General features: G+C 42.7%; 1 protein-coding gene across 6 annotated transcripts in view; it reads left to right on the top strand.

Moving 5' to 3' along the window:
- Positions 1-12,142, top strand: part of FRY (FRY microtubule binding protein) — a 546,108-nt gene that overhangs the window by 331,432 nt on the left and 202,534 nt on the right. For all 6 annotated transcript variants that reach the window (XM_073583182.1, XM_073583178.1, XM_073583180.1 and 3 more), the window contains one exon: positions 1,659-1,712. In XM_073583182.1, the coding sequence (XP_073439283.1) occupies positions 1,659-1,712 (54 nt within the window). The remainder of the gene's footprint in view (positions 1-1,658; positions 1,713-12,142) is intronic.

Here is a 12,142-nt window from a genome sequence, read left to right on the forward strand (position 1 = left end):
TGCTGTTGTGTATGTTTTCGCCATGATTTTGTAGAAATCATAAGGTGCTGGAGGTTTAGAAGTCAATGAAAGCTTCATTAGTTGTAAATCCTCATATGTTCCCAAGTCTTAATTGCAGCTGAACACATTTTGTTTTGCTACGAGTCTCTGTTATCCACCAGAAGCCGAAATGGTTTATCTACTTTGGCATTTCTCCAGTGAACCGTCCTTGAGAGCTTGAAAAATGCTTGGTAGCCCACCAGCCCTGGTGATATCAATGCAGCTGTCCTTTATTCCATTTCTGTAGACCTGACAAGCATTTTAGCTAAATTCTTTGATTTTGTATTTATGTTGATTTTTTTTTTTTTGTCTTTTATGTTTTATTTGTGTTGAGTATAATTTATAGTAGTTCCTACATCTGGCAGTTTAGAAGAGATCTCCATCATTTCATGCTCAGATGATGAGGTTGCCTCCAAAACGTAGGTTAGCCGTCAAATTTACTCCTGTCTGTCCTTCTCATTATGTGAGCTCGTGATATTGATGACCAATCCTTTTGGAAAGGTCATCAGTATCCAATCGGTGGTGGGCAGTCATCCGGTTCTCCGACCATACGAGTGTTTTTCAGCTTTTGTGGCAGCTGTCTGTAAACGGAGACTGTGACGTCCATCTGTATCAGATTGGTGGTGGTTCGATATCTTACGTCAGGACCAAAAAGCTGTTTTCAGCTCTGTAAGTGGCCATCTGTAATCATTTGAAGCAAGCACGAACGGCATAGGATCGTTGGATTTACTAAGTGAAACAAGCCTCGTAGAAGGAACCTATTAGATTACATATTAGAAAAATCTTTTTGACAGGGTGATCAATGAATCGAACAGGCTGCCACGAGATGAGGTGAGTTGTCCTTCAATAGAAGTCTTCAAACAGAGGCTGGACAGACATCTGTCTGGGATGGTTTAGTGAATCCCGCATTGAGCAGGGGGTTGGACACGACGACCCTGGAGGTCCCTTCCAACTCTACCATTCTATGATCCTAGTAGAAGCTTTGTCCTGCCTGAGCCATGGGGAGCAAGAGAAACAGAAAGGGTCCCTCACTACAGATGGCCAGTCATGTCCACAAATTGTCGAGATGGTTGGCTCCATGTACAAATCCACGTGTTTTGACTGCATTGCTGATCGGTGGAGAAGCTGCCATCTATTTGCTTGTATCATCGGTCTGCGTATAAAAATGCCCATGATCGCGATCTACAATTTATTCATCTGCAGTCTGAAGTACTTTGGACGCAAAGGATAAAAGAAGCTCTACTGAATGAGCCCTAGGTTTTACTTTAAAGCATTTCTGCTAAAACTTTGGATTTGGCTCCCCGGCCGGTTACAAATGCTTTCAGAGGCTTCATCTGTCTTGCGCGCTCTTCTAAGGTAGTGTTTATGTTGTCGCCTAACCCCCAAAAAGGCATTTAAAAGTACATATTTTTTTTGGAAGGGGTGGTTATTGATCATGACTTGTGGCACTTATGTATATTTAACGTAAATAAATGATCCTTTAGTACAGTCAGATATAAAATTTGAGTTTTTTTGGGGGGTGTACTTACCGTAATAATATTTACTGGTGTACTTTTTATAAATGTTTAACAATTTGTTAAGTTGAACATTTTTTTTTTTTTTATATTCTGTTTTTATAGGAAAAACCATTAACAAAATCACTCCAAAGAGGAGAGGACGCCCTGTTTGACCAAGTAAGTGACATGACGAACAAATTTTTCTATGACGAATCACAAAAGAGTAAAATTTCTGTCTCTATGCGGAGTGTGAGATATATACACTCATGGCCAAAAGTGATGGCATATTTGAAATAGTGGCGGAAAATTAAGTATTGCTCTTAGCAAATTATTGCCATTAAACTTGTTTTGTTATACACATTTATTTCCTTCATTTGTATTGGAACAACACAAAAAAAAAAACCAGAAAAAAAGCAAGTTGAACAATGATAATTTCATACAAAACACCCAAAATGGGCGAGATGAAATTGTTGGCACCCTCAACTTAATATTTGGTTGCACGCCCTTTGGAATAAATAACTGCATTCAGTCTCTTCCTATAATCATCAGCAAGCTTCTTATACCTGTCAACTGGAATTTTAAACCATTCTTCTTTTGCAAACTGCTCCACGTCTCATATTTGAGGGGTGCCTTCTCCCAACAGCAGTTTTAAGATCTATCCACATGTGTTCAATGGGATTAAGATCCGGATTCATTGCTGGCCACTTCAGAAGTGCTTTGTTTCCATTCATTTCTGGGTACTTCTTGAAGTATATGTGTGGTCAGTGTCCTACTGGAAGACCCATTACCTGGGACACTAACCCAGCTTTCTGACACTGGGCACTATATTGCGACCCAAAATCCATTGGTAATCTTCAGATTTCATGATGCCTTGCACACAGTCAATGTACCCAGAGCCAGAGGCAGCAAAACAACCCCAAAACATCTTTGAACCTCCACCACATTTGACTGTAGGTACTGTTTTCTTTTTTATAGGCCTTAATTCGTTTTTGACAAACACAATGAAGTCCTTTACCAAAAAGCTCTATCGTAGTCTCATCTGTTCACAAGATGCTTTCCCAAAAGGATTTTGGCTTACTCACGTACATTTTGGCAAGCTGTTGTCTAGCTTTTTTATGTCTCTGTGTCAGCAGTGCAGTCCTCCTGGGTTGCCTGCCTTAGTGTTTCATTTAATTCAAATGTTGATGGATAGTTTGCACTGACAATGATGCACCCTGAGCCTGCAGGACAGTCTTAATTTCTTTGGAACTTGATTGGGGCTGCTTATCCACCATCCGGACTATCCTGCAATGCAACCTTCCTAATTTTTTTTCATCAATTTTTCTCTGCCATCCACGTCCAGGGAGATTAGATACAGTGCCATGGGTTGTAAACTTCTTGGTTATGTTGTGCACTGTGGACAAAGGAACATCAAAATCACTGGAGATTGATTTGTAACCTTGAGATTGTTGATATTATTCACCAATTTTAGTTCTTAAATCCTCAGACAGTTCTCTTCTTTCTGATCTCCATGCTTAGTGTGGCACACACAGGCACACATGTCAAAGACTGAGTCAATTTCTCCCCTATTTATCTGGTTTCAGCTATGGTTTTCATATTGCTCACACCTGTTACTTGCCCACAGGGGAGTATGAACAAGCACGACATGCTTGAGGCAAAGTTAGTTACCTACAATTTTGGAAAGGTGCCAGTCATTTTGTCCTGCCCGTTTTGGAGGTTTTGTGTGAAATTATGTCCAATTTGTCTTTTTTTTCTGTTTTTTTTTTTGTTTTGTTTTGTTCCAGTACACACAAAGGAAATAAACATGTGTAATTGCAATAATTTTATAGGAGAAACATACTGGAACAGTTTCAAGTGTGTCATTACTTTCGACATGTGTATGAATGTACTGTATACACATGATCTGTTTCTGTGTGTGCATACAAATAAATATCATGTTCATTGATATATATCTACATACATATAGGTAATGAAATGCTGAGTTTGCATTTGGTTCAAATTTTTTATTTGTTTTACCCTTAAGGGTATGTGCACACAGCATCATTTAGACACTAGTGCAGCCTCTGAGTTTTCCCAACCCGCACCGCTTCAGTAAAATGGCAGTGGTCGTTTTCCCGAGATGGCTTTGCCGGCAGTTTTCCCTTTGCTCTTGTAGGCTGATGTGAAAGCAGCTCATTGTTCCGAAAGCAGCCGAGGCTGGTGATTTTGAAATATTTATAACAGCAGCTTGTCAGGAGCTGAGAGTTAAGGCCCCGTTACACACAGCGATATCGCTGATTTTGTGACACATCAGCGATCTCTCCAGTGATATCGCTGTGTGTGACATCCAGCAGCGACCAGCCCCCCTGCCGGTTATCACTGATTGTGCTGGATCGTCCTGGGCCGTTTTTTCATCGCTGGTCTCCCGCTGGCCAGCGCGCATCGCTGCGTGTGGCAGCGAGAGCCAGCGATCAGCGACTCTGCACGCTGGTATCCAACGTAAACATCAGGTTTCTAAGAGCCGCGCAGCTCTTAAGGCCCCGTCTCACTAAGCGACTTACCAGCGATCCCGACACCGATATCAAGGTGTCAGGATCGCTAGTAAGTCGCTATGTGATCGCTGGTGAGCTGTCACACAGACAGCTTCACCAGCGATCAGCACAGCGATGCCGAGCGCCCGGCATCGCTGGCCATCCTGTAAAAAATAGAATCAAAATAAAAAATATAGTTATTCTCACCTTCCGACGTCCCGTTCAGCCATCCTGCCTCTCTCCACGCTCCGGTCCCAGTGATCCTTTGCATGAATGACCGCGAGATGTCACGGTCTCGCGGGATAACAAAGTCTCGCGGTCATTCGTGCAAAGGATCACTGGGACCGGAGCGTGGAGAGAGGCGGGATGACTGAACGGGACGTCGGAAGGTGAGAATAACTATATTTTTTATTTTTTTTTATTATTTTTTACACCTGATCGCTGGTCTCCCGCTGTCACACACAGCGATGCGTGCTGGCCAGCGGGAGACCAGCGACCAAAGAAATGTCCAGAGGTTTCTTGCAGCGATCAGCGATACCGGCAGGGGGGCCGCTCGCTGATCGCTGTCACACACAGCGATCTCGCTGGTGAGATCGCTGTTACGTCACAAAAGTTATGACTCAGCAGCGATCTCGCTACCGAGATTGCTTAGTGAGACGGGGCCTTTAGAAACCTGATGTTTACGTTGTATACCAGCTTGCTCGCTGGTCCTGATCGCTGGAGGGGCTGTCTAACGATGTCCCAGCGATCCCATCATGTCAGATCGTTGGTGGGATCGCTGGGACATCGTTATGTGTAACGGGGCCTTTAGGGAGGTGAGCAGCTAATTGGATTAGGCTGGCCAGTATGTTAGAAATTAACTCCTTTCCTGGAATGTTACACACTCATCCAGGGTCTGGGCAAGCACTAGTGGCCATGGAAACTAGCTTTCCTGTATGAAAGATAAAAGCTTTTATTGCAGAATTAAAGCAGATAAAAAGCAAATCAGTTGCAAAATTGCTTATTTTCATGCTAACTAATTAAAGCAATTTAATAACTTGAAATTATCCCTTTAGAGGTCATGAGGTCCTTACTAACTCTGTCGGTGTAGACTCGATTTAACAAGGATTTGCAGCAGAGAAGTCAAAGCCAGGGGTGTATCCTAGCATGAAGAATAAAAGAAATGATTACCTAATTTGTTTTTATATATGCTCTATACAGTATTTTAGCTTCCCCAAAAAAAATCATCATAAGACGTAGTGTGTGATCCTGGCCATGATGAAGTATCTGGTGGTGGAGACCAAAATAAAGATTTTATTGGGACATAGTAGCTTGTAAAATCCACATTAGCCATTGAACATATACTCAAATTTGATGTCATTTTTGGCACTTTGCTGTAGTTTTAGCTCAGCTATAATGAAAGAAGTTATTTGTTCTCCCAAATCCGTTAAGTATGTTCCCCCCGTCCTCCCTCATTGCTGTTCTAGTACAGGACACGTCTCCAGTCTGGTGACTTTCAGATACGGCGACTATGAAGTAATCAGAATCACAGAGCCAACTATAATAATGCCGCTGCTTATTGAAGGAAGCCTTTCTTTTCTTTTTTTTTTTTGCACAGAGCTGTTTGTCTAGGAAATTAAGAAGCCTCACTGAATTAGTGATTTTATCACACACAAATAACATTTATGTAACGCACTTAGTCATAGTTCTGACCATGGATAAATTACCTGGACCCCACCAAGAACGTCTGTTCAAAATGTCAGCATAAACTAGGCACCCAGCCTTGTAGAGGATGTAGCTCTTATAAACAATTGCCCCTTCAGTATTTTAATCGCTGCCTCCAGTTTGCTGCAGAAACTTAGGTTATTCATATAAGCTAATTAGGGTGCTTGGTGCACCCTGGGTGTGGCCAAGAGGCTCAGTGCACCTTTCTACCCACTGGTTTTTCATGGCCTGCTTATCTCGCTGGTGATTGACAGCGCTGGCTTGCCTGAGCTTTCTCTACAGACTGTACTCACTACAGGTCAGCCAGTGCTGTCATTGCCGCCTGAAGAAGGGGCATGTCCCCAAAACGTTACATCCATTATTCTCTGATGTTTCATGTTTGGAAGGAATGCAGACCTTGCTTATTCTGGGAGAATATTTTTGTTTTCTGTTTCTGCACTTCATAGTATGTTTTTTTTTTTTTTTTTTTGTTTTTTTTTCTTTTAATTATTTTATTGGAATATGGCAATAAAAACGCATTACAGAAAAAATGTTTTCTGAATTGTGTTTTTGCTGTTTTTTTTTTTTTTGTTTTTTTTAAAGCCAGCACTGTCAATCAAGAGGGAGTGAGGCAGGGCAGGCAAAACCAGAGCGCAGAATGGCACATCAAGCCTCTTGGTCACACCAGGGTTCCTCCCAGCACATGAATTGGCATATTTGATTAACCTTCAATTTCTGCAGGATGGAGGCAGGTTAGAACACTTAGGCCACGTTCACACGGTCAGTATTTTACATCAGTATTTGTAAGCCAAAACCAGGAGTGGGTGATAAATCCAAACGTGGTGACGTGTTTCTATTATAGTTTTCCTCTCATTGTTCCCCTCCTGGTTTTGGCTTACCAATACTGCAGTAAAAAACTGAACAAATGCTGTTCATGTGAACGTGGCCTAAAGGTGCTATTTTTATAGGGACCATGTTGCCTGGAATGCACTTTTTTTATTCAGACTAACTGCTAACACTCACGTTTTCTAGTGATATTTTTCACGCTACCCAGTTCCCTTTCTCCCATGAGAATCAAAGAATTGGACATCCCCAGGGGTCATTTGGGAGGCCTCTATACTCATCGTCTTATACTCGTCCTCCATTGTCTTCAACTTTTTTTTGGCACCGTTCTGGTCTTGTGGCACCAGCTTCTACCTGGCCAGAAATTGGAAGCTACGTCACAAGCCGTCAATGCAAGTCTGAGAGCCAGAACAAGGCCAGAATAAACCTCTCATAGACTTGCGTGACCTCCTGCTCGCTCCATGAAGCACTGGAGTGATCCAGCAGGTCTCAGACTGCCAGAGACTGACGGGAGCGGTGGCGATAAAAGGGGAAGATGGCGGCAGGTGAGTATCAGACTAAGTGCAGGGATCTTAGATTTAAAAGGAACCTGTCACCAGGTTTGGCCGATACGAGTTACATCCACCGCCTTTCAGGGCTTATCTACAGCATTCTATAATGCCATAGATAAGCCCCCGATCCGACCTGCAAGAGAAGAAAAATAACTTTTATTATACTCATCTTCAGGGCGGTTCGGTCCAGTAGGTGTCGCAGGTCCGGGTCCGGCGCCTCCATCTTCTTGCGATGCCGCTCTCCTGCTTGCTATATAGCTCCCCGGAATCGCGCTCCTGCGCAGGTGTACTGATCTGTCCTGTTGAGGTCAAAGTAAAGTACTTCAGTGCGCAGGCGCTGGGCCTCTCTGACCTTTCCCGGCGCCTGCGCACTGCAGTACTTTGCTCTGCCCTCAACAGGACAGATCAGTACGCCAGCGCAGGAGCATGATGCCGTGGAGCCTGTGTGGATGACGCAGGGATGCGTCATGCACATGAAGCAAGCAGGAGGGTGGCATTGCAAGCAGATTGGAGGTTCCGGACCAAGAAGAGCGACACCCATCAGACCGGACCGCCCAGCAGGTGAGTATAATAAATTATTTTTCTTCTCTTAAAGGTCGGATCAGGGGCTTATCTACAACATTATAGAATGCTGTAGATAAGCCCTGAAAGGCACCAGCCGTAACTCGTATCAGTCAAACTTAGTGACAGGTTCCCTTTAAAGCAGCACTCCAGCTGTAAAATACAAAAACAGCCCTTCCCGACCTTTGACGTATATCTGTCAAGGGTCATGTCCCTGCCTTTGATGTGGATTTGCACGCTGCATCTTTCCCTGAACTTGATGGCTGAATTAAGTAGCCTGTCAAGTGCCTTTGACAGCCACAGGTGGAGTGGTGCTCTGCCACAGCTGTTAACCTGTTAAATCCCGCTGTCACTAACATGGAAGTGGAGTAGCAGGTCACACATGTCCGCTGCCGTTCTGTTCAAGTGTACGACACTTAAAGTACTCAAAGATAGACTAGCGCTGTTATCGGCGATCATTACGCCACGTTCAGTGTTTGGTCAGTATTTTACATCAGTATTTGTTATCCAAAACCAGGAGTGGGTGATAAATCCAGAAGTGGTGATGTGTTTCTATTATACTTTTCCTCTGATTGTTCCGCTCCTGATCTTGGCTTACCAATACTGATATGAAATACTGACCAAATACTGAATGTGGTCCGTTGACTTTAAATATTAAGGCAGGGAGAATGCGCGACCTGCTACTCCATTCAGCTCCTCCCAGACTACGGACTTGTGGTCAGTGGAGACTTTATAGACACAAGTTCTTCGTTCTGAAATTTATGTTTTTAGTGATTACATAGATTTTTTTTTTTTTTTTTGTAATGTTACATTTGTTCCATAAATGTTATGCTACTTTTATAGCCTGGTTGTTGCAGATTGAGCGACTTTCTAGGGCTGAAAATACCAAATCTACAGGGGCACGTATCCACCAGAAATAGATTCCTCCCACACATTTCCCACTGTTTCTGCAATTTACTTTCATTGAGTCTTCAGCACTCGTGTATAGTGGTGCTGGAGGCACACATGGCTACGGCAGCCTCAGTCCATACAACATAAAGCCTGTGTGACCGGGTATCAATTTTTTAATTTCGAAAATATTACAGAGTGACAGTAGTGTCACTTGTAACTCAGCCTCCTGAGTAACTGTCGCTGGCTAATGCTGCTTCTTTAATATATGAAATAATGGTTATTCCCATCTTTAGAAGTTGTCACTTACCTATATGATACTGATCACTTACTGATTGGTGGGGACACTGCTTGGATCCCCACCGATTCCAATAGTGGGGCCCTGAAATGCCCCATCTTGGTGGAGCAGTGGACGAACATGTGCACTACTTCTCATTAATTCTCCATGGGACTGGCATAAAAAGCAGAAAAATGTACTTTTTCTGACCGTCCGATGGAGAATGGATGGAGCGGTGTTGTTACTTTCTGGCACCGCTTCATTCAAATGGAGCATTTCTGCACCCTTTCTTGGGATGAGTAGGGGTCTCTGCAGTCGGTCCCTCACCGATGAGCAAGTTATCACTTTTCCTATAGATGGGTGAAAATATTTAAAACTTATATTAACCCTTTTAAATTGTCTCTCAATGAGGTATGTAGACATGAGAGGGGTCCATTGTTTAACACCTTCCTCATTGGTCAATAGTTGGACAAACAAGTGTTCTTAAAAATGTTCATTCCTGATTATTTCCCGAAGTTACATAGCAACGATTAGCAGACAAATTAGCAAAAGGCTCGTTTGTCGATTGATCAGATTGCTTAACCAGGCCTAAAAGGCATGGTGTAAATCGGGGATGCGCTTGATCAACTTGTCATATCCTTAATCCGCACTTGTTATGGGTATCTGTCGGACCGTATTGACTAACAAATAGGTCGATTGGGAGCCTATTTTTTTTTATCCAAAAATTAGCGGTGTACGCCGTACTATTCCGGTTGTTAAAATCACTGTAACTGCAGAAGCAAAAGCCTCCTAAAATAGGATCCAAACCCAAGGAAGATGATCACACCCTGAACTTTTTTTTTTAAAGAATATTTACAGTACAACTTGTGTTTTTGCCAGGTCTTCAGGGGTTCCGGGATTTTTTTTTACGCCAAAAACATTGCAAATCTAATAAAGCAATTGGATCCATCAGAAATTGTCAGTCTAGTTTTTAATGTTTTTTTTCTTTTTTTTTTCCAGTATAGAACTGGCAGACAGTAAATGTCATGGCGAAGAACGGAGAACACCCAATGTCATAAAAATAGGAGCAGCAGGAATTTTTAAAATAATAATAATTGTCTATTCAGTAAATTATAGTAAAGTATGTTCTGATACCAGAGAAGGTTCTAATTAGTCACATAATTGGAAAGATCATTTTCTAAACGACGATGGGAAAAGGAAATGGTTTTATAGCAATTCACATAAATTGCTTCCCACCTTTTGCCCTCTGCTCCCTGTGCGTCGATATTTAGCTTATTCGCCTCTCCAGTCGGTATTTTTAGCCGTGTGATTTAGTTCCATGTGACCCACCCTGGGTTTTATTACATCATGTCCTTATAACTATAAGCAGCTTTGTACAAAGGTACTTTCTGGGTGGATTGAAGTCACCTAGAAGAAAGGAAAAGGAAGATGTACACAGGGCTGCTTCATCGCCGGTGACGTCATTCTTTCATCTGATACGTGGCGGGAACACCGGGTAGATAATAACGGCCCCAGCCCGGAAAGCTAAAGTAGCCGGTGCGAACAGCCCGAGGCTTAGCCAGACGCTTGTACAACTTCTACTTAAGGAAAGGCTGTGATGAAGACATTTGGCAGCCTATTTTAAGCAACGTTACTAATGTCAATGTGAACAGGACTTAACGAGGTAAGGAAAGGAAGAGCTGGTTATCTAAACAATACGCTATTCCTTGGAGACAAACTTTTTTTTTTTCTCTGCTCCTTTCACATTGAATTCTAACTGGAAATAGTTTTTTTTTTTCTTTCTGCCAAACACAAACAAAGTAAATTCCATGAGAATTGTTTGCTTTTTTTTTTTTTTTTTTTTTTTTGTAATGTTTCAGCCATTTTTTATTCTAGTCTTTGGCTCTTGTGTAACGGGCTGGAGGACATAGCAGTTCAAAAGTTTTTATAGGCATTTAAGTTTGGATGAGGTCCAAGTGGTATTCCAGCCAAATACCATATTCATGACCTCTGGATTAATGCACAGACCTTTAACAGTGTGGAGGTCCTAAGGGTCCATACCGTGTCCGACTGGGGCCCACTATTCTACTATATGCAAATGTTAGATTGCCCTCTTTCACAAACTTACCTATGCTTTTATAGATTAATAAACTGTGTAGCTTGATGAGATTCTTCCTTTGTCTGTACATAGTGAATCAAGACTCCACGTCTATGCAGGGGCCCACCAGATAATACACCTATTCTCCAGTCGGCCAGTCTGAGCCTCGTCCTTATAACTGTACTCCATACGCCCTTATGCTCCATATCTTATTTAAAGGGAATCTCACTTATGTTTATCCCTATGACCTGCAGCCACCGCCATCAGGGGCTTATCAACATCATTCTGTAATGCTGTAGATAAGCTCCTGATGTAACCTGAAAGATAAGAAAAAAGAGTTATATTATACTCATTCGGTGGTCCGGTCCGATGGGTGTCGTGGTCCGGCACCTCCCATCTTCTAGCAATGGCATCTTACTTCTTCCACGGCTCCTGCGCAGGCATACTTTATCTGTCCTATTGAGGGCAGAGCAGAGTACTGCAGTGCACAGGCGCCGGATCTCTCTGACCTTTCCCGGCGCCTGCGCGCTGCAGTACTTTACTCTGCCCTCAACAGGGCAGATAAAGTATGCCTGCGCAGGAGCCACGACAGGAGTAAGAATGAGGATGTCATCGCTAGAAGATGGGAGATGCTGGACCGCGACACCCATCGGATCGGACCGCGCCACCTGGTGAGTAAAATCTAACTCGTTTTTTTTTTCTTCAGGTTACATCGGGGCTTATCTACAGCATTACAGAATGCTGTAGATAAGCCCCTCATGGCGGTGGCCGCAGCTCATAGGGCTAAAAATAGGTGACAGATTCCCTTTAACTGCCCCGTGTACCCATCGTTGTCCTCTACAAGATCTTTGCAAGGCTCATTTGCTTGATACAATTTCTGTTTTGGATATACAGTAATTCTCACTTTTTTTCATTCTTCTTTTTTTTCCCCCCAATTTTTGGAATTTTTTTGTCCCGCTTTCCAGAAAACTGTCGACAGGTGATGATGTACGTCTCTGTATTCTGCAATGTTTCAACCATCTTCCACCCCCAGCCAGCTAATATATTAAGATGGCAAGAGTAACAGATACCTAGATACCACCACCTAGAAAACATCACCTCCCAGCTGCTAGATGTGAAGTTCTAAAAAAAAATTTCCAACAATATAAAAGCCTATGTCTGTGCCTGTGATGAACGTTTGGTGAATTTTTGATGATGCACATTTTTTGCACCATGTC

The sequence above is a fragment of the Dendrobates tinctorius genome, unplaced genomic scaffold, assembly GCF_039654945.1.
Source record: "Dendrobates tinctorius isolate UK_male_01 unplaced genomic scaffold, ASM3965494v1 ptg000075l, whole genome shotgun sequence".
Classification (NCBI taxonomy): domain Eukaryota; kingdom Metazoa; phylum Chordata; class Amphibia; order Anura; family Dendrobatidae; genus Dendrobates; species Dendrobates tinctorius.